The sequence below is a fragment of the Semicossyphus pulcher genome, unplaced genomic scaffold (genome assembly GCF_022749685.1).
Source record: "Semicossyphus pulcher isolate SPU_LCO1_2020_fin unplaced genomic scaffold, fSemPul1.0.p SCAF_17, whole genome shotgun sequence".
NCBI lineage: Eukaryota > Metazoa > Chordata > Actinopteri > Labriformes > Labridae > Semicossyphus > Semicossyphus pulcher.
The window spans coordinates 12,201,409-12,224,509 of record NW_027211681.1 but is presented as its reverse complement, the minus strand read 5'-3'; the positions used below and the strand labels follow the sequence as shown (position 1 = coordinate 12,224,509).

The 23,101-nt window shown below is 42.8% G+C and overlaps 1 protein-coding gene across 1 annotated transcript in view; it reads right to left on the bottom strand.

Annotated features, from left to right (window-relative positions):
* The window catches only part of stx8 (syntaxin 8), a 44,528-nt gene extending 21,470 nt beyond the window's left edge, over positions 1-23,058 (bottom strand). Inside the window, exons 1-6 of the mRNA XM_069666469.1 lie at positions 22,961-23,058; positions 22,163-22,262; positions 21,965-22,059; positions 21,587-21,697; positions 18,341-18,465; positions 16,314-16,406 (exon numbers count right to left, since the gene is read on the bottom strand). Coding sequence (XP_069522570.1) covers positions 16,314-16,406; positions 18,341-18,465; positions 21,587-21,697; positions 21,965-22,059; positions 22,163-22,262; positions 22,961-22,977 — 541 coding nt within the window. The 5' untranslated portion in view covers positions 22,978-23,058. The remainder of the gene's footprint in view (positions 1-16,313; positions 16,407-18,340; positions 18,466-21,586; positions 21,698-21,964; positions 22,060-22,162; positions 22,263-22,960) is intronic.
* Between the last annotated feature and the right edge of the window lie 43 nt (positions 23,059-23,101).

The window sequence follows — 23,101 nt, the reverse complement described above, 5'->3', positions numbered from 1 at the left end:
TTTCGAGAAAAGGACACAGGGAGAGAAATTTCTCACTAAACGAACAACTACGTCTAATTGAAATTATCTGAATCTAATAACTCATCGTCCCCCGTAGCGAGCGGAGCTTCCTGGCAGTACGCTGGCCGACTGACTGGCTGACTGAGGAGTTATGGAGGGACTTTGATCTTCGTGCCAGACCCTGTTTCACTCATAATGCACTCACATGCATGGAGACGCATATGCTCCCATACACAGACGCTGACACAAACACACACATCTATGAGCATCATACAGACAGGCACACCCTAACAGGCACTTTAATAGAGGAAGACACCCACACACACACACACACTTCCCGGATGTGACACACTTCCGATAATCATTTGCGTCCCAGACTGAAGAGGAGTCATCTCCACATTATGAACCCACAGTGATGTTCAGGGGGAGAACAGGAGCAGTAAGTAGAACAGAAGATCTACCACGTTGATATGTGTTGTTGTGGAACAGAGAGTTCAGAGCCAGCTGGTGTTTACGTGCTGAAGATCAGTGGGGATGCAGAACGTAAAACATCACAGAGCTGGTGTTCAGGCTTGAAACTGCTCAGATGAGGTGTGATCAAATCTGGGTTTGTGGCTTTCAGCAGAGTTACTCTGGATAACTATGTAACATAAGCCTCATTTCGAAAACTTTTTTCAGTATGAAACTAAAGTTCAAAGTCATAAGGGCCACTGATGATGGATCAGTCGCAAAAAGAATAGGAAGCAGTTCATAGGACGCTTAAGTAAGCTGGTCAAATGAGCCTCCTGAAGCAAACGTCAAAGAAAATTCAAGCATTAGTTTGACGTTGAATGTCGTCACATTAAGTTATGGCGGTATAGTTCATGAATTTATCCGACTGTTGTTTGGGAAAACTTACTAGTGTTGGGAATTACGGCTCTTTGAAGAGAGGCTCCGTTCCTTTCCGAGAGAGGGCTCATCGTGCCTGCACAATTTTCTCCCGTATCAACACGCATATTTAAAATCCTGCGCTTTTAAAATTTAAAAAGAAACAGGAGAATAATTCAGGAACAATTAATCAACATCATTGATTTGCCAATAATTTATGATACAACTCTGTGTGACTACAGAGATGTCAACAAAAAACAACAAACTTGGCGGAGGGTTACATCGTTCGCACCAAAGAGCCGTTCAAAAGAATCGGATCGTTCGCGAACATCAGAACACTAAAACTTAGAAGATTGCAACAGCTACACCTGACCAAAACATCTTGAACAAAAAAACTTCAATTGCATTTTTCATTTGAGGCAAAAAAAAAAATACATTGCAAGACGCCAAGAGAGGAAAAATGGTGGAGAATAAAGGCTAGCCTAACGTCAAACGCACATGTGCAGGGAGGGAGTGGCAGGACCTTTTTGGTTCCCGGCTGAATGCTGGCACTGGAGAAGAAGGTGAGTCTCCAAAAACAAACATCCGTTGCAGGAATAGGGCGAACCTCATTGTGTCTTATGACAATTCTACATCCCTTTCTGCACAACGTGCTGCATAAGGATAGAACATCATACAACCTCAGCCTTAACTGCGATCGAGCACAACTCATGAGGAAAAGTTGTGCTCGATTTGAGATTCTATTTTCTCCTGGAATATCGCTTGAATACATGAATTTGAAAATTTACAAAGACAGAGGTTGGAACACTTGGCATACCAGGATGGCAATTGGGATTCACATACTAGCAAAAAATCTAAGTGACTCTGTGGTGGATTTGGGGTAATTGCACTCTACTCATGGAGGCCAGGGCAAATGTTTGGCCAACAGTGCGGCTGAAACAACTTCCCATCCTGAGAGGAAACAACCTCCCACATAGCCTGTGGACAGCTCGGAGTGGCGCAGGGCACTAACCAAACAACGAATAAAGATGACGCAACCCGACCACAGGCTCTACATGCGCTGAAAACAGGCTGCATGCACAGACAGTTAGACTCAAACCACATGCATACGCTCGGTTGCACATGTGAGGGTAGTTGTAGTAGCTGCACTTACACAAAAAACACAGGACTAAAACTCCATCATAATACTGAAGCTATGAAGTGTGACTGCACTGCAAGCCGCAGCCGTCGAAACAGCTGCACCTACAGCTGTCGTGTAATCACCCGGCTCCTCCAGCTGATGAGCGAAAAAAAGGAGGAGGTGCTGATTAATGGAGGAGAAGAAGAAACCTCCTCAGAGGAATTAAACAAATTAACAAATCCTGTGTGAGATCCTGTGACTCTCTCTTCATCCGCCCTGAACTTGGATCACTCCATCACCATAACACATCCATCCCACGGAAGAGAGAGCGCAGTGAATCACTCCAGTTGGAAGGTGTAAACACAGAGTTTCACTGAGGATGGTGGAGGAGCTCACTGTTGTGCTGCTACTGCCTCTACTGCCCACTAGTGGGGTCGTGTGTGCGCTGCACGTGGCAGACGGCTACAGATTTGAACTTGTGGTTCCCCTAGAAGTTCAATTCGTAAATTAATTGGAGTTAACTACTTTAATGCTTAACTGCAAACCATTACAAAATAACTTAATTGTGTCTAAAAATAGATTTAAAACAAGTGCTCATTTGTAGCCGTCATACAGAAATGGTATGCTCCTGTATAGAAAGCTAACATAGAGTCAATAGAGTCTTTATAACATTTAAAATCCCAATCCCAATTTATACCATGATCGAATATCCTGTATGAACACACTTAAAGGGGCATGCACAGTCTAATCTGTGTATGAGTCCTAAAATAGTTAGAAATTGTGTTTACGTCTGTGTGTGCATGTGTGTGTCTGTGTTCATTTTCTTTAGTCTCGCCAGCGTAGGTCTACGCCCACACTTAAACACATGTAACAAACAGGAGGCTGGTAGGCAGCCGCGAGTGAAACAGATGAGAACGATCAGATAACAGAACAAAAGCCTCTTTTTTTAGGAGGTTGTGATTCGAGGGGCAGCGCTCGGAACATAACACAGACAGAAATTAGGAACAATAAAAGGCCTCTTATTCAAACCTGGGTTTTCAAACACTTTTGCCTAAAGGCAAAGGCATTAGTGTGGCCTGTAGATTGTGTCTGATTAGACACATTCAGGGTCATCAGATAACAGATGATGATAAATAAGGTGTAAAGAATTCACAACTTTTTGGCAACACGTTTGCAGCATGATTAAACACTTGTAGCAGTTTCGAATGGGACAGATAAGCTCAGTATCACTTTGAATGTATCTATTGCTTAAATCTTCCCCCTGCCAAATGCAATAACAACATAAATGTTATGTCTACAGCTACCTTGTGCTAATATTTCATTACATAAATGTTGAACTATTTTTGCAAACTGACAAATGACCAATGCCTTGGTAAATTGTAACATGGCTTCAGTCTGTATTTAGCCCACAACAGTCCATACATTACAAACAGTTTTACTCTTCTGCCCTGTGCGACACACTCTGTGACTCTGCCTTTAAAAGGGCTCTATAAATAAATGTTATTTACTTTGTGCAGTCCTTTCTTTGGAAAAGCTCTGATAAAAGTCTTTAGTCTAAAGTCCCAACTAAATATGTCCAATATTAGTCACAAAGAGATTATCTGCCTTTCCATCTTGTGTTTTTCCTCTCGCCCTCACCCCACACTCACTGCATAAGAATCTCAGACTCCCCTGCCTCAATGTCTCATGCACAGCGCGTCTGTGAGATTAGCCCACCATGCTCTCTATCTGTGTGTCCGAGTGCCTGTGAAGTCCCGCACTGACGTCTACCGTGAACTCCATTCCATCTCAGGCTGGCCGCCGGCCTCTGAGCTCCTCATGCAGATATAAATATGGCCTGTGTGCCAGTCACAACCTGACAACATGTGCTGCACATGTGGTGTACACTTTCAGAACAAACACAATGATCTCACACTCAGACGAGGCACTTACACTCTCCAACAAACACACTAGTCCATGCGCACACACACACACACACTGAGCGGAGGCTGTGAAGAACAGATGTAAAAATGTGCACTTGCACACATACATAAACACATAAAAATGCCCGGCAGATGAAGGTGCAATCTTCCCCCCTGTGCTTAAATGGGAACCACGTGCTGGTTGTGGTTGGAGGCAGACTTGGTAAAGTAAGTCCTTCCACTCATTATATGGGATGACCCATGCTACCCCGAGGCTGAGGGCAGCGCGAGGCAGCTCTCTGCTCGGCGGCCCTTTGAACGCGGCCTCCAAACCGGAGCGGTTAGCAATTAAATAAACAGAGGAGGAGATTTGTTCCCGCTGTCACTTGCGTTAGCCAAAAGGAACCTGCCGGGCCAAGCCTGAGTCAGTCTAAGGTACCATTAAATGGCAGGGAATCCTTTGCCCGGAGCCAAAGGAACTGGCAGCTCAAATTGTAGAGGTTCCCAACCACCAATACCACCAACACATGCGGCTAATGTGCTTCCCCTGGACTAGCTGCCCGCAAGAGCCCTCCAGGGAAAAATTACAGCACAGTATCAACATCAGTTTACCGTTAAATTGTACACATACCACACGTATTAGGCAACGCTCTCCAAAAGAAACAACATAGCTGTGGCTTGGCTGTGCAAACAAAATGCAGTGAAATCATAACATCCTCATTGTGAGCAGGTAATCCAGTGAGGTAATGCTGACGAGTGGACTGGGTAATATTCATATAACGGCTGCTGCTTTATAGTCTTGATATGATTGATATATTTTCAAACATTCAGTGTTATATGGCCAATGTTACAGTTGTTTTCCTTGTAGCTCAAATACAGAAGGATTTTCCAAATGATTCCTATGAGCACAGTAGGAACAGTCCGGCAGTAAGTCAAAACAAGTTACATAAACGCGTGCTTTCACTGACTACATTATGGAGCATTATTATTATTTTGTTGTGGTAAAGCTGCAGAACAAATATGTTCAAATATGATATGTGCTTCTTGCTGTCAATGCGTACATTGTAAGTCTTCAAGTACTGTAAGCAGACATGAAGTTTCAAGTGAGTAAATCTTGGAGCATGAACTTGTGTTGGTTGCAGCCAAGTTAGAAGTATAGTTAAACCCTGTCGTGGCAAGGAAAAGTACAATTTGCTCAGCATAGTGAGGCAGACGAGACGAGGCTGCACCCACACTAACATCCCTGAGTGAGTTAGTAGGCCACAAAGGCAACAACTAAATTAAAAGTAAAAGTAAAATACTAGGTAATAGTGGGAATCGCAGGGTAACTCTCGACATGATAAGATAAGCGACACGAGGCCCACCATAACGATAATATTACGATACAGCAACTTCTTTTCACCGCTGTCCGACATTATCCCACTGCCTTCTTCTTCTTCTTCTTCTTCTATCCTGCTGTCAACTTCTTCTTCTTCTGCCAAAAAATGTCCGTTCACATGTACCCTCCTTCATGTCATACACGCCACCTCGAGGAGTCATAAAGTAGTGACGGGGTGAGTCAAAATCGCAGTGAAATCTGTTTAGAGCGCCAAATATTTGTACATTAAAATCAGGACGACGATATATTTCAGTGTCGATATCTTGGGGTGGGACTCTAATAGGTTATAGTAAGGAAACTGATTAAATCTAAGAATGTAAGTTGTTTATGATGACTAGAATAATGCATTACAACCTAGTCCAACTGCTGATTTCTAGATGGTTTACAGAGTAGATATAGAAAAAAAGAAGATTCATGTTAACACAGATAATATACAGACAAAAGAATATGTAGACACAGTATCAGTATAACAGCAAAGCCTATAATGCCAGCAGTATGACAGACAGATTTCTCAAAGCCATGGTAATAAGACCAAACCCTTCAAAAGATCTCACACAGCTCAATAAGTGTTTGTTTCCATGTGTTGTGTCATCCTCAGCTTTAAAGATGGTGGTGGGGAAAGAACCAGTGAAATCATACCTCCCTAGATTTTTTTCCCATAATTATTAGCGTTTTCAGGGATAATGCACAATTGATAGTTTGTGAAAACGCCTGTGACTGCCAGCGTGGTGGTTGTGCGTGTTGCTGAGGATGGATGGAGTAGGGAGTGGAAGGGAAACAGCCTCGCCCAGTCTCTGAACAGGCGTGTTGGTGGACATCTGGATGTGATCCGGGTCTGCAGATGAGCTGAGCAGACTGACCACACCTCACGACTGCATCAGACTGAATATTAGGGCTCCTGTCTTTAATACTGTATATATACATTGTGACTGTGTTGTGTGACGGTACGACCAGAAGAGAATCTCAGGGAAAAAACACCTTTGCTAATACTTGTCAACTATAAAGTGGGTTATTTCTGCAAAGCTGGAAGTTTTGAAGAAACACCCCAAATGTGACTCTGAAGGGCTTCACAATAATTTGACCTGCCAACAAGAACAAGTACTTATGCCGACCATAAATCCTTCTTTTACGTCTCATCCTCTCCATCCCCTGCTCCACAAGGTACTTCCATCCATTATCTGTACCGCTGATCCTGTTCGGGGTCGCAGGGGGGCTGGAGCCTACCCCAGCTGTCATTGGACTGATCGCCAGTCAATCACAATTTTAGAGTCACCAATGAGCTGAACCAGAATGTCTTTGGACGTTGGAAGAAAGCCGGAGTACCCAAAGGGAACCCATGCATTAACATGCACACACACGAGGTACTTGCTATTTCCTTTTCAGCCCGACAGATCAGAATAAATCGTGTGCCTTGAGAATTAGACGCCAACTACTACTAATCTTGGTACATTTTATTTGCTGATAAACATTTGTCAGCAAAATTTGTTGTGCTATACAGGCAATACTTTCTCCTTCACTATTTCAAGCGAAAAAACCCCAAAAGAAATATCAGCTCCCACAAAGATGCAGAGTCGGGGTCATTTGATCCACCGAGCTGTGGGAAGCATGGGTCTTAATGTACTTTAATATCCCTCACACAACAGTGCTGACAAACATCCAGAAATGAGTCGCCATGAAATTGTGATTCACTTTGGTGCATCCTCTAAACCCGAAAACATCAAACTAATGTGGTTTATACCCTTTAAATATTTTAACACAGATTGATTTTTACGTGTCTGCCTTTCAGGACAAATAACCAGGGTTTACAGGAACTTGTAAAGCTGCTGTTGATATCATCTATATATAAGAAGAGGAGATGCACAAAGCATACATCTGTATTAAAAGTATGACGAAAGTGAGTAATACCTTATTCCTCTGTGACTGTGCCTCTATTCTCAGACTGCTGCAAAATCAGTTCTGAAAGTCATTCCCGTCCATCCACCATCAATCCACTCCACTGCTGCCACACATCAGTCCCTACTTCCTGTACTCTGAGAATTTCCGTAACTGGTTTTTAATGTGGGGCCTTTCCCGCTAATGACTGTCACCACAACACGTTTGTTCCAGATGGATCGAGATAAATCAAAGCCGCCATCCTGCAACGACGTTTGAAGCTTGTAGAGCAGAAAGCATGACGGAGGGGAACCTCTTGCTGGAAGTCTCCAACCTGAATCTCAAATTAAAACTATCTTTTTTAGATCAAACTTTCACAAAAAAAAAAAACTTTTAAAGTAGTACAGCCACTTAGTGTTTGAGTTACGATAGGCTGAAAATGGGTATTTCTGGTGCCACTGGGCTACATGAACATGAAGAAATCCCTCAAAATAAAATCCAGTGAAATCATTTAAGAATCAGTTCTGCCATCTTGTTGGATATCAATCTAAGACCCAAAGAAAAGATACGTAAAACCAATGAGGGGCATAAAAAAACTGTTCTTGAAAAGGTTCAACAGGTTGCATTTAAGACTTTGAAGTTTAAACCGACTCTTCCTGAGTGATAAACGGGGGCATCAACCCCCGAAGCGAAACAAAGGACGTCGTGATTGATGAAGTGTCTTGAGACGTTTTTCTTTAGCGTCCCAAAATGTTAATTTCCTTGTGACGTCTTAACTGGATTATTCATCACTTGGTGAAAGCTGTACTGACCCGAGTCCCTCATGTCATTGTCAGCCCCCACTTCTCCACAACTCTATCAGTGTGACATCAACAGTGCTCAGACAGAGATGGATGCTGGGATGGATAGATAGAGATATAAGGACACAACAACCCATGATTGATTGTAGCCTGGTTAGGATGCTTCACAGTGGAGTCTGGCCTGGGGACTAGTGGCGCATCTTCATTTGGCCATCTTTTGTCTTTCTTTCAAGCATCCACTACAATGTCTTCTGGGGATGTTAACTTAAACCCTCTGTATCAGCTTGAGTCTTCAACGAGTAAAAATAAAGTATTGTACTCTATTAGTTTAGTGCCTGTAGTAAGTCTGCATTGACTGTTGATTGTAGGCAACTGCAGTCGGGGGGGTATTATGGTGTTTCACATTGTAAGACATATTTATAATGTTACAGTGTTGGATGTCTTGACTACACGCAGGTGAAGTTTCAAATCTGTAGGTAAAAATATGTCAGAGTAATCCCCAGGCTTCTCAGCTCAGTCTGCAGGCTGCTGTGAACGCCAGGTTTCAAACAGTTTTTTCTACAAGCTGCACTTTGTGACATCACAAAGTGCATTTTGTGATGTCACATAAAAAGTGATAAACTTTCGAAGGGCTTCGAAGAGCTGGCCAGTCAGAAGAAGTTGGGCTTATAGGGGCGGGGTTTCTTAAAGGGACAGAGCTGACTGAGTCGTTTGAGGCAGCGGATGTATGAGGGCCTGCACAGAGCACCAGTGAGAGAAAAATAAGGATTTTTTTTAACTGTAAATTATGCTAAGCTACTCCACAGGTATCACAGAGTGAAATATGAAGCTTGAAATTACCACAATACCCCCCCACCCCACCCCCAACTATAAAATTATGCATAAAAATCTACTTTACGAATAACTTCATGTAATATATTCAAGCTGCTCTAACAGGGGACATCTGATATGTATTCAAAATACAATATCTGTATCACAAATTGGAAACTTAATCTACTGTTCCCATTTACCTGCTCAGAAAATCAATGAGAGCTGAACTAACGTTTTAATAACTCTGACATCATCATATAAGTCCCAGAAAGTGGGGTTAGTAGGGTAAATCCTGGATCAGTTATTCTAAGAGCGATTTGAGAGCGGCCTAATGTTGGCATCTCTAGCAAAAACAGGAGACCAACCAACACGTGTCATGAATGGCAGGGCTGTCCCCCCCATCAAACATATCACTCAATAATTCATAATGTCAAACATCAGTCAGCCAGTCTGGTGGTCACCAAAACGATGCTCTCTTTCGCGCCTCATTGCAAGCTTGACATTCCTCTGATGACAAACTCTTTTGAACATCACATCATGTCTCTCTCTCTTCATTTCCACGCCGTCTGGAAAACACTGCTCACTACAACCAGCCTCGAATTCAAACCGAGCGAGTCAAACAAACAATAAATCAATCCGCAAGTCTCACCACACTGACTTTGTGCCGAGTGCCATCATTAGCACGGTTTATTTGCTCACGGAGCGGTTTCTAAAAGCAGAAGCAGGCAGCGGGCTGTGTTCGCTGTGGCAGCGGCTGATGTCACTGCGCTGCAGCAGTTAGTGCCTCTCTCCTTTCACTCTGCTGTTTATTTGGAAGTCATTAGTGCTGTCCAACCTGGGCCCTGCGCATACTGACGCAAAATCCCATCAGTGATCTAATTATTAGCCAGGCCACCATGGGACCAAGGCCTGTTCTATTTATTAAGCGGCTGGCGTCTTAATAGACAGACTCCTTGGAACATAACACACTTATACTTTAAGAATAATCAGGCTGGCTGACAAAGTGCTTTAAAAACACTCCCATTACCAAAAGGTCAGAACTGAGTCAGTGCAGCAGCTACACGTGTGCTCTGCTAAAGGGATCCGTGAATGACACATCAAATCCCGGAGTGGGACGTGCACGATAATCGACACAACATATGAAAAGTGCTAAACCACAATTAAAAAAGTGGCCAGAGAAATGTTGCTTATGAAAGTAAGTACACCTCCCACTGGCAGCTGCAGGGCAGCAGCAAACATATAGCAGTTATTATCATGAAGAAGCAGCCAACTGTCTTTGCCTCTGGTGGATAGCTAGCATCATGTCAATTACACCAAGACTTTTGAAAGTCTTCATAGATGTTTTATATCGACCCGACCTAACAATTTCTACATGCATGTATCGCCTTCTGTCAATCACATGCTGTGCAGTCAGGATGAAACTAGTCTTGCATATCTCGATACTGTTTTAGCGCTGCACCAATGTTGGAGAAATGTAAGGCAGAACTTATCGCAATTCTGCACGAAGGGGAAAAATTGCTTTGTGTTGCATGTGTCTCTTTAAAACAATCACAATCACTTGGGCTGCACTAAGCCTAGGATGCAGCCAGGGTGGGACATTAGCCTATAAGGAGGCAAATCATGGCAGTAACATGCTATTTTCGGTGTGTAGGATGCTAGCTTAAAAGCAACCGGATATTTTAAATGAAGCTGATAGCAGAAGAGAAGTTCCATTGCGTCTTAAATCAGAGGCCACAAGAAGGTTAATAAGCATAGTTTACATCCTTTGGGGAAGACAACAGTGAAACTGACAAATGCAAAATAGCTTGCATATGAATATTCAGCGATTTGCAACCTTTGCTTTTTCACCTATGTTTGCAGAAATGTTGCTGCGATACATTCCCAGAGGTGATGATAAATCCAACATCCATATATATTTGGAATTACTGGAACTTTGTTTAACATAAGTGAAGTCAGGAACAAAGGTTTAAAGTCCAAGAATTCAGGAAGTAATATTCATATCTTACACAGTGTTTTTTCTCTTCACGGTACAACTTTCATGTTAAATAAGACCCTCTGTTTAATAGTGAAATATCTGTTGAGTAAGTTCACTATACAGCTCAACATTCAACCAGGACAAACCTGCTAAAGTCATTCAAAAAAGGCATGCCCTGTTTCTTATCTCCAAGCTTAGGACAAAACAAAGAGAGCACATGTGGTCAGAAGTGCAGTGTCTGACAGAAAACATCTGAAATTTGTTCCAGAAGGTCTCAATCAAAACGACGGTCTGTTTCTCTCCAGTCCCAGATATACTGTACACTTTGTGGGATTTAGTGCATTCTCTTGGTAAATGTAAAAAGTTGCATGGCAATATCAAGCAGGCCAAAATAATATTATCAAAGGGTAGGAGAAAGGGGACAGGACATCCCTGGTGAGAACAAAAGTGCCGGAGCTGTCTGAGGTTCTTTCAAAATAAAGCTCTGGTTGTTGAGACGTATAGTCAGAACAACTGGCTGTGACTTGATCAGTTTGAACAGTTCATGTGGGATGAACTCAACGGAGCAGAACTCCTGTTGAACTTCTAACATGCTTATTCAGATGGTGGAAAATGGTGAACTCATTCATTCATTTCAGTATGAGTAGCTTAATTATTTGATGATTGATCTAAATCTGTAAGCACAGATACACGTGAAAATACACCCGCCCTGTGTTTGCTCGTGTCATTGTGCCTCTATGTCTGCCTACATCACATGGTGTTCAGTCACACTAACCCTAGACTGGAGCTTTAACAGTTAAATACATAAACTCCACCATCACATCTATAATTTAATGCAGAAAAGGGCCCTTAAAATCTGAAATGAGACAGTCTCAGTCTTTCACGCTCTTTTCTTAACGACCTATATTAACGACCTAGCCACTGTCTGTCACTGTCATATGACATTGACTTGGCCTGATGTCATTGTTCCAGGCCACACACTCAGAAATATCAACACTAACAAAGTGAAATTAATGTTGATGTTTCTCGTTGGGACGGGAGGCTACCGCTGTGCTGGTGCAAGCCATTCCGGTCGGTATGTGCCGGGCTATTTTCTGCAACATTTAGTCTGGAAATGAAAATATATACCGATCTTTGCTGACGTCATGTAAGAAATATGAAAACACGCGATGACAGCACATCATTTAACTCATTTTAACCTACTAAAAATAATGATTGAATTTCTCTTTCTGTTATGACTGGCAAGTTAGATGGGAAAGTGTTCAGCATGCAATGGATTAAAGTTATGAGCCATAAAGCATAGACGGGAATTGAGGAAATCTGTCTGCTTACTCTTTTCTACATTTCAGTCTGTTCTGATTCACTTAAGTCTCAGGGGGACGTAAAGGGGGGGCCTTGGGTTCATCTTTAAACCTCTGGACAGGGTCGTCTTCTTTGCTGACCTCAGCCGGAATTGTTTCCCTGAAAGGAAATGACTGCAACCTTCACTGCACTTGGGTCATGAGCTAGACTGGAGCAGCCCAACTACAAAGAGCTTAATCTATTTATAGGAAAACACCGCTCCAGTACAGCGATCAGGGGGAAAAGGAACCCTACAAGACAGAAAGACAGACGGACGCCAAGGTTTCGCGCCAACTGTCGAGATCAACAAGGAGCCTGCTCGTTCCCCTGCTTTCCAATTTAAATCCATTTCTCTCACAGAAAACATTAAACTATCCCATTACTTTTTACATTCTCAGTTTTAACATTTAATACCAGGAGGAAATGCAGCACCTTCAAAGCTGGCTGATGTAATACTCCAAGTGACTCCAAGTGCAAGTCTAAGGAAAAAGATATTTTTTTATTTGGTTGCTGTGGCTCAGTGAAAGGGTGGGTTGTCTTTCAATTGGAAGGTTGATGGTTCGATCCCCAGCTCCTGTAGTATACATTTCGTAGTGTCCTTGGGCAAGATACTCCCGAAGGCATAGACCGTAGCATAACCATGTGTGTGAATGTCATAAGTAAGATCCTGATGAGCAGCTTGGCACTTGCGTAGCAGCCTCTTTCACGAGCGTATGAATGTGTGTGTGAAAGGGTGAATGTGACATGTTGTGTAAAAGCAATAAGAGTGATCAGTAGACGAGAAAAGTGCGATATAAGTGCAGTCCATTTGCCATTTCACATATACACAGATCAGCCATAACATTATTAACACCTGCCTAATACTGTGTAGGTCCCCCTTTTGCTGCCAAAACAGGCCTGACCCATCAAGGGCATGGACTCCACCAGACCTCTGAAGGTGTGCTGAGGTATCTGGTATCTGAGATGTTAGCAGCAGATCCTTTAAGTCCTGTAAGTTGCGAGGTGAGGCCTCTGTGATTCAGACTTGTTTATCCAGCACATCCCACAGATGCTCAAAACCTTGAACTCGTTGTCGTGTTCCTCAAACCATCCCTGAACCATGTTTGCAGAGTGGCAGGGCGCATTATCCTGCTGAAAGAGGCCATTAGGGAATACCATTTTCATGAAGGGGTGTACTTGGTCTGCAACAATGTTTAGGTGGGTGGTATGTGTCTAAGTAACATCCACATGAATGGCAGGACCCAAGGTTTCCCAACAGAACATTGTCCAAAACATCACACTACCTCTGCCAACTTGTTTTCCAACTTCTTCCCCAGATAAGCGATGCACATGCACTCGGCTATCCACATGATGTATAAGAAAACATGAATCATTAGCCCAGGCCTGATGCTCACGTGCTCATTGTAGCACGGTGCACACACATCTGCAGTTTTGGAGATGCTCTGACCCAGGCGTTGAGCCATCATAATTTGGTCCTTGTCAAAGTCGCTCACATCCTCACACTTGCCCATTTTCCTGCTTCCAACACATCAACTTCGAGGACAAAATGTTCACTTGCTGCCTAACATGTCCCACCCACTGACAGGTGCCATTGTGTTATGTGTCTTTTCAAAGTAGGTAACACTTGGTTTGCCTTTTCAACAGACTGAAAACATGTCAGATTAAACACATCTTTTAAGGTCTGTAGTTTTCTATCAGACGTTTAACACACTTAACGAACTACATTTCTACAAAAAAAGTTTGACATATTTTTGAGCGATTTCCTTTATTAAATTGAAGTATTACTCCACAGAATCCCCAAATCAGGCTGAGAAAACTAGCATCACTGGGTCAACAGCTTTTAAATGTAAGAATCTACATCTGCATGTATGATGGATCCCCATTCTCCACCCTGTCAGACACAAAGAACTGAGGAATCTCCCATTACTCATGAGAGGATACAGGCGAGACACAGAGAGATGGAAGAAGTAGGTTATAAAATAAAGGACTGTTGAAAAGAGGAAAAAGAGAACAGGGAGTGTGATGAGAGACGGACGAACAGCCGGGGTCCCACAAAGGAAAGAAACACAGGTAGGTATAGGAAAGCTGTGGAAGGCCTGAGCCCCGTAGGCCCTGTGAATCATTGCCTGGTGTCAGCAGGCCGTATGAAGCTCAGCTCGACCATAAATTGCGGCGGGAGATCCATGTGGAAATTCTATTTCTACACTTTATCAAAGGTCTGCATGACCACTGAGACCGGTTACACTGTATGCACAATGATGTCTTTTGTAATAAACAACAAGCAGGCAGCGTTTTAAAACAGAAGAATCGTGACAAGGCCAAAAGAGTTTGCCTTCTTGCAGTGAAAGTGGTGTAATGCTCTGTAACATCCCTCCCATTATCAATCCAGGTTCATAATATGGGAAACAATGACATCAAGGTGAAAGAACTAGGAGAAAAATACACCCTTCGCCGTAATAAAGCAGCGATCCAGCTTTAGTTCTATAACAAGAAAGCAGGCTACAACAATCATTTCTCATTTCCTTCCCTTTTCCCATCGGTGTCACCGAACATCTGGTATTCCTTCCCAGCAGAAAGGGATGGTGGTTTGTTTCCAGATCGAGATCACTCGGTTATACAACTTCTGTTTGGGTACGACTGCTCAGACAGGATATTACAGGACGGTGCAACGCCTTCTTTTCTAACTGGAAGCCGGTCATCAGGGAAGAAACAGACCGTATCTGTGTGTGCTGTAGGTGTGCGAGACAACTTCAGATTACCAGCTTGTTTGGGATTTCCTCCTTCTATGATCCCAAGAAAATAAAACCTTGTAAACATCTCCATGTTGTGTTTCCCATGTGCTTCAAGACATCATCAGCAGTCATCTCCATGGCTGGGCCTGTCTGCTTTTAAACTGCAGTGTACCAAGGACAGGCTGAACAACACGTTTTCAGATTGGCAGGTTTGAGACGTCACAAACATAAGGAGCCAATCCTGTTAATGGATGGGGTGACGCTATGCATATCATTATGTGTAACCAATGGCAACCACTTTGACTATGCACGAGCCAACTGTAACCGTCATCGTAATTACTGCAAACTCACTACTGACTACTGACGTTAACGTTACTACTAATTACTACATTTCAAGCAGCTAAGTTGCCACTAAAGGATGGCAGAGACATGTTTTGTTTTTGCGACAGAGGGAGCAGTTGGAAATGTGCATAGTGGGCGGTGACTATGCAGATTGGGGAATTTTGAATGAGGGAGAAGGAGGAGATGCCCTGGGAGGATTTTTACAAGGTAGTTAAACGTATTTTGCAGAAAAAACATATCAGACACAATTTATTATTTCAAGCAGAGCATATTATATGTCCTTAAACATGACTGGAGCTGCTCTTTAACGAGCCGACACATCACTCCAGATCTAGAGTCGATCTAGAGTCTACCCTCTCCGACTAAAGTGTCTGTGAAAATGACACCAGTCTCCTATCCATTGTGCCACTGAGCCTCACAACTCCCCTGCTGTAGCTGTGTGCTAAATTATCCACTCTACCTTTATATCGACCTGCAGTCTCTGAACTGTGAATCTCTGTTGAGGAGCTGACAGACTAATGCATGTCCTGGGCACATGGTGAGTGTAAACATGAGAGATAGCAGTCATGATGTAATTCAAAAAAGGATAGTAATACACATGTTCATCCACTTTGTAAGGTAACACTTTCAGGCCTCGGCCTATTAACTGCTGTAGTCTTTTGAGAGCGATGCATTAAAGGATCTAATTGTTCACCGGTTGACAGATGATCGTCCCAAAGTCTTGAGTCTCAAGTGCCGCCTGTCTGAGCTTAAAAAGTCTGGTGCAATGCACCCTGGTCTGGGTGGCGTGTTGTACCTGAGATGGAAGCTGTTAATGCACTGATGAGAGGCATTTATCCAGAAAAAAACTAAAAGCACCATTATCTCTGAGCAGATCTGATTCCAGAAACCACAAAACACTGTTTTTTTCCCACATCATGAAGGTCGTAGATGCCGTCGTGACCTGAATGTGAGGTCAGTTTCTCTGACAATGGTAGCGTGAGGGCGTGTGTGTTGTGGTTGGTACAAACTATGTCAGTGTGTGTGACGTGAGGGAGTATCACTGTCCAGCAAGTGACATGAGGCAAGTCGTTCCATAGCAGAACAGCTATGTCCGTCTGCCGTCACGCCGCGGTGTGTAATGCGTCTGGAATTTCTTTTGACGAACATGTACAGATGCAGAAGTTCAACTTTACCGTTCTGTTCGTCCAGCTCGTTGCCGATATCCTGGCCCATTATCTTCTGCCGGCTGATGACGGCGGCCAGTGCATCCAAGCCTGCATCCTGGGCTGTAAGGGGAGAGGAGAGAACATAAACTTTAACATGGCAGAAGAAAGAGGCAAACTGTAAGACAGCACCAGGATAACACAAAAACAATTGAGCTTTTACTTAGTTAACTTACAGTATACTATACTTGTGTTATAATGAGGCAACTTTTAGGGAAAGAGGAATGACAGGCCGTTGGGGTCCAGCTCAGCTCACAGCGCCACATGTGAGTTATTCAGCACTTTACCCCACTCAGCCTCACTCCTGTTATTCTAACTGCAGCAGGCCAAGGTTTGAAAAAACAGTCAAGCTAAAAATAGGAGTAAAGAAGAGAAGAGAAAAGACGAGAGGAGATTTGGCCTCTGTAGGTTTAAACACACTCACACACCACAGGATTGTTTTTATGACCGCAGGTTCAGACGCTCACCATTACCCAACTCCACCAGAAATCCCACAGGGAACTAGCAAACCTCCATGTGGTTTGGTTTTTACTGTCTAAGCAGGAATCCGTGACAATAGCCAGAGCCGTAATGGAGACACAGAATTGAAGTGTCACATGGAGTCAGGTGAATTAACGTCTGGGCGCTCATGTCATGACAGTCGGGAAACAGGAAAAAGCAGTCAGGGGCTTAATGTATTATTTTCATACACATTTAGAGATGTGATGGGATACTGTCTTTGTTAGAGAGACATAATAGGGGCAAGTATGAGTTACACAGATTATCAAAGGATGCTCGATCTGTACTCTTATTATTTCAAAACAGAAGCATACTTGAAAACAAGTAAATTTCCTTGCAACAGAACGTACTGCAACTCCAGGAAGACAAGCAGTGTACCGTAAATTCTCAAATAGTGTGCAGGGCCTTTCTTTACCTCAGCTGCAGAGGGTACCAGGCTTTTATACTGTATCAAGCAGGCTTATGTTAGAGACAGGCCGTTATTAACAGTGAAGCCTCACTGTTCTATAGTACCTGATTCTTTTCGGATCGATGTTAAAGCTCTAAGTTAGATCTAAAATTCCATTTGAGATAAATTCCCTTGATGCTGTGTCACGAGAGCGTTCAGCGTTCAGATTTCCTCGAATGCATCAGATCGATCCGACCTCTGTTCAACAAACGAGCATTTTAAAAGTAGCTTTCTTCTCCTCTTGAGGACAGACCTGACAAAGCTTCATTTTTACTTTTTACAAATCTGCGTCATGATGTTGAAATGTTGGCAAAAGGTAAGACCCGTTAATTGAAGTAAATCAATATGTTTATCGCTAACCGCTCCGGTTAGGTTGCACCAGCAATCTAACAATTAGATCCACAACAAAGAGTTGATTTGTTAAAAGTAACATGATTGTATGACTAATGGCTCATAATTGTAAATAAAAAGAATGATACAATTCATCACTCATAAATAATTCAAAAATACATTTATAAATTATTTGATTTGATTTGTGTTTGGGGCAGGCCTTTTATTTGTTCCTGCCGACCACGGCCCGGGCTACTTATAGAGAGCCGGCTATTATTTGAGAATTTACTGTATCTAATAATCTCATCAGTGTTATACTAGGCAGCAGCAGCTTTGTGCTTTACCCCCTAAGGTAGAAAAGCTGTATATAACCACTTTTCACTATTAGTGACTGACTGACTGACTGACTGACTGACTGACTGAACTTTCACAGCCGTAGAGAGAAAGAGCTGCGACATCGCAATGGCGGATCATGGAGCATATTGGACCTCCAGTATACGGCTCTGGGTACTTCGTTCGGGGAGTAGGCGGGGCTGCTCCTCCGCTGCTCATCCACTGTCCTCACCTACGTCCCCAGCGCGCACCTGCTTTCAAACACGTTGCCATTGGTCTCATAAGGACAGTCCTTGTAACACATTGCCCACAAAAGCACGCATTGACCTGATGCGGTCAGCCACATACTAGGTTTCGACCTGGTCTTGTTTAATTATGTGTAATTTACCGTCAATGATTCTTTGTTGCTGCTGCTTGATCTCTCCAAAGCTCAGCCCTTTGGTCTCGTCTGTCTCGTTGATCAGCCAGGGGTTTGCTGCCCCTCGACTTCCTCCTTCAGCCATCAGTGTCGACCTGTGATAATCATAATAACAAATCATACTTCACAAATTGTTTCATTAATAAATGAAAAAAAAAGTAAACGCAATCAATACTCCTGGCTGTTAAAGGAGCACTATAATATCTGTAGCACTTTTACTCAAACACATCTGTACACGGCATGTTCCCCTTTCAACGCTTTACACACTTCATATGAACAAACCCCTTTGGATCACAGAAACAAAGTGTTTATTTACTCACTGTGTCTTTATAAGGTTTTTCAAGGACTGAAAAATACCAGGTCAGCTTGTGCAGTGTGTAAACAGTGTGTGTTAATCGGTCACAGGACTGTGGGCTGCTGGGGAAGTTTGGGTCTGACAAACTGAGAGACCAGCAGAGAGCTCTCTGTACTGTACTGAACTCGACTGTGCTAAACACCGCCGTGTGGTTTGAAAGCTATTCTTCCGCTAATAGCTTAAAGATGTGTCTCTGAAGCCCTCATGGCTGTGTTGCAGTGACGGGTCAAGATTCTCTGTGTGAAGCTGGTTTTGAACATGTCTGCAGTGAGCAAGTTGTCTGCTGGTCAAGCCGAGGAAACCTGAGTCTGCTGTTTGCTTATCAGTTGCTAAAGAAAAATAAACCTTTATTTTACAGGAAAAATAAACCCGAGCTTTCAAATTGTGATAGCTATTTGCCTTAATCTCTTTCTTGCATGAGAAACACATAAAACTACTTTAATCTCAGCCCAGCTCATGCATCTGAGTGTGATGACTACTTCAAGCTGTTTTTGAAGTGGTAAGTTAAGCATTGTGAGACCACTCACAATGCTGGCAGGCTGAGGCTGATACCATCAGAGAAGTAGGTGAGACGAGGCATTCGCTCTAATCTCTCTGACATGTTTGATTACTCCGAGACTGTGTGCCAGCCCTCCACTTCCTCCGTGCCGATGCCCGGTGTGTGAAGATCCAATTAACCAGTCAGTGGGGAGCGCCAAAACCAGTCAGGCACATCTCTCGCACTAGACTGCCGCCATCGCGACCTGAGCGCCCATGTCCTGACTGAACGACTCGGACAGGCGAGATTTAACTAATTACAACTATTTCCAGTGCAATCAGACACAAAGGAGAGGTTAGTGAATAAAGGAGGAAAGGTGGGTCTGAGGGGCAGCGGGGTGAACTGAGCCTTCAAATGTAGGCGCCAGGTCCTTCTTTTGCTGGGTCTGAAATGGAGATGCTTAAAAAGCATTGTTTCAGGGATAGATTAAAGTCCCCTCTGTCACCTCGATCCCTTTTCTTCTACCCAAAGTTCTCACAAAAAAAGGGGGGGGAAAAGAGCGGCTTAGGTTATCCAGGCATGGCCAATCCACCCCCTCCCACATTCTGCCCTCAGAGACCACACAGTGGGAATGGGTCCTACCCACAAATCCAAATTACCCACCACATATCACCATAAAAGTTAGGTCTCACTGAGCAAACTGAAAACCCTACGACCACATGATTACAGTTTGCTGAGCTAATTTATTAGAAAATGTCATTAGGGCTTTTTTTACAGGCCCTTTTATGTAATTGGGTGTGTGGTCTGTAAAAAGATGAAAGCCTGTGCAAAGCACCGCTAAGTAGATCAGAACCCAAACCAAAGCTTGTGAAAGATACCAGTGAAAGGCGGCCTCCTACCAAGGCGTCAATGAAAGAGGGTCTGTTAATTCTACCGATATGATGAAACTGTTTTGTGTGGTTACTATGGCTACAAAATAGACATACTATACTGTACAGGAGTCAAGTGCTGAGCCTGAGATGCCAACAAAAAAAGTCATGGGAGCCCTTAGAGAGTAACAACATGATCCCAATTTCCTCTTCCTGTCCAAACAAATATCACCTGTGCCAGCGTATGTCAAACATAACGCAAAGTAATGGACTATCTGCTGCCTGAGGTTTTCAAAGCTGTCACATTGATAGAACATCACATGATGAAGAGGATATAAGCTTTGGTATCCATCTCTTTGATAAGCTCCACAAGTACAAGAGGAAATGCTCAGTGAAGAGTTCGACACTGTAAACTCACACCTTCCTGTGTTCATTTCAGGAGGTGCCAAATGTGTGATCAACAGAGCAAAGCCGGCAAACCTCCTAATGAAGAAGAATTAGCTATGAAGTTAAGCGCCCTGTCAGAACGGCAGACGGACGGACTTCCTCCAGAGTGATAGCACAGGGAGAGGTCACGGCACATGGGTCATAACGGATGTACAAAGACTTTCACAGAAAGTTAGTGACCGCTGACGCTTCATCAAAGCAAAGAACAGACCCTCTGACCCCTGTGGCAAAGGACACAGACAACAGCATGAGGGTCTATCATTTTTAATTGGGAAACCAGCTTTAGTTTTTTATAATAAACATCTCACTGAGGAGAATCGCAAATGAAATGTGGCATGTTCTGATGGTTGGTTTGAGTTCTCTAGGGAAAGAACTATTCAAAACTACTTAGGGACTCACTGTTTTAAGAAGCAGCAATGCTTCCAGCTAGAGATGTTGTGGTACTGATATCAGTATCAGAAAATGCGGAATAATGTATCGGCCCTTCATAAAAATCAAAATTAAGAAATTAAAGGGTTGTCATGCTAAAGATTGATGTTGCAGCGATGCTTCAGTGCAAACAGCTGTTCTCCACAGAGGTCACCTCCTCTCCTAATCAAACTGACCTGGTAATCAAAACTACCAAAAACACTGAATTAAGTAGCTTCATGTTACAAATCAGTGCCCTTTTTCAGTTTCTCCTTACATAATCTAGCTTCATTGATTCATATTCTTTCTCAGTTATAACTGACTGTCATGCCACTTAACAAAAGAAAGATATCTGTCACACATTCTTTGGGCCTGGTAATGTAGACATGATAGCAATCATAGTCCACACTGGTATCGAATCAGCCGATATTCAGGTATTGGAATGACTATCGGTCAGGAAAAAATGGTATCAGAACATCTCTACTACTAGCTATTGATTATAAATATGTAAAGATCCATCAAAACTTTTGTATCTTATGATCTAATTGTCAACATTTGATCCTTAAACAAGCAAAAGCTGCCTTATGAGATTTCCAAACTCTGACTTTCTTAACCTTTTCTCATATTGGTATTCAAATAATAAGGCCAGACTTTAATACCTGGACGGTTCGGGCTCTGTGATGTCTCCTTTGAAAGAGGCATTGAGCTGCTTCTCTCTGGTTAGCAGGTCGTCAATGAGGTTCTGCCTCCTATCAGCTTCTGACTGCATGCTGATGAAGCCAAGTCAAGGTCATACAAAGGTCAACATTACTTTAACCACCTTCATTGAAAGTGGAATAGGAATGTAGTAACACTTTTCTTAGGTTGAGTTTCTAATTAACCCACAGAAACCTTGTTAACATTTAAGGCTTTTAATAACACTCTAATGCCCTCTACAGGACGACAGCTGCTACTGCAAACAAAGGGAACCGTGAAGCCAAAAATGTAATCTTCATCCCATGACTTCCACTGCACAACATTCTCAGAGGAAAGGATACATGCGCCGAGATGATGATGCTCGCAATACACCTTCTTTAAGCTGGGCAATATTCTGTTTGAGCTTCTGCAGCGATGCCCGTAGTGTCATGTTGATCTGCAAAAGACAGAAGAAATTTGCACAAACAAACATCAAGGGAAAACTACTTCAGGAGAAATGTATAGGCATAGCCACTTTCCCTGTTACTGTAACACCTTACCTTAGCGGGGTTCCCCCCTGTTCTCTGCTGCCTGTTCCGTTCATGGATGTTTTCTGCTATTTCCTGTGCCAAGCGGCAAGTGGCATCATAATTCTGTAACCTAAAGATGAATGATAAGGACAGAATTGTCATGGTTATTAACATGTCCTTACTGAATGATGACAAAGTGCAGAATCAGATAAACTAATTAGCAGTATAGAGAGACTTCTGTTATGTGATTAATGTAGTGTGAAGCACAGCAGAAGATAATCAATGGTGTGTGGATTTTTAATTTGTTCACTTATGTGTCTCCCAATTTTGTGCAAATTTTGTATTTTAAGAATACCTTACAATACAATGCAGTAAATACTAGCAAGTTTTTTTTTTTTTACTAACTCGTAATACTCAGAGCTCAGACAGCAAGAGGGCTTTATGTAAGTCGTTTTGGATATTAGCTTAACAATCATCATGTGACATTTTTAGCATTGCCTGTTTCCTGTCAATTCTGCTAGCGTTACAAGATTCCAGTCTGAATAGTAAGCTAAACAAGTTGGAAATATAAAGTCTAAAACCTAATCCAGGACTGCCATACTACATTTACTAACACATAAAGTATGTTTTTGCAAGGGTCAACTAAAAATGCGGCTTAGTGTATTTGATTCACGTATGTTCCCAGATGTTTCTAGGTAATAGCCGGTTAGCCCTGTAGCTAGGAGGAAACAGAAAGATTAGCTAACTTATCAGGGTTAGCAGCGAGATTTGTTGAAGTTAATAACACGGTGGAGACGATAAATTGTAGTCTTTGAATATATAACTCACCAGGGATCCTGAGACATTGTGATAAAAGTTGGTTAAAATCCACTTAGTTTGAACCATCCGGCAATTATCACCAGCAAACTGTTTCTTGTTTTTGTGTGACGTCACTACGGCACACTGCGAGGAACAATTGACTACATGGCC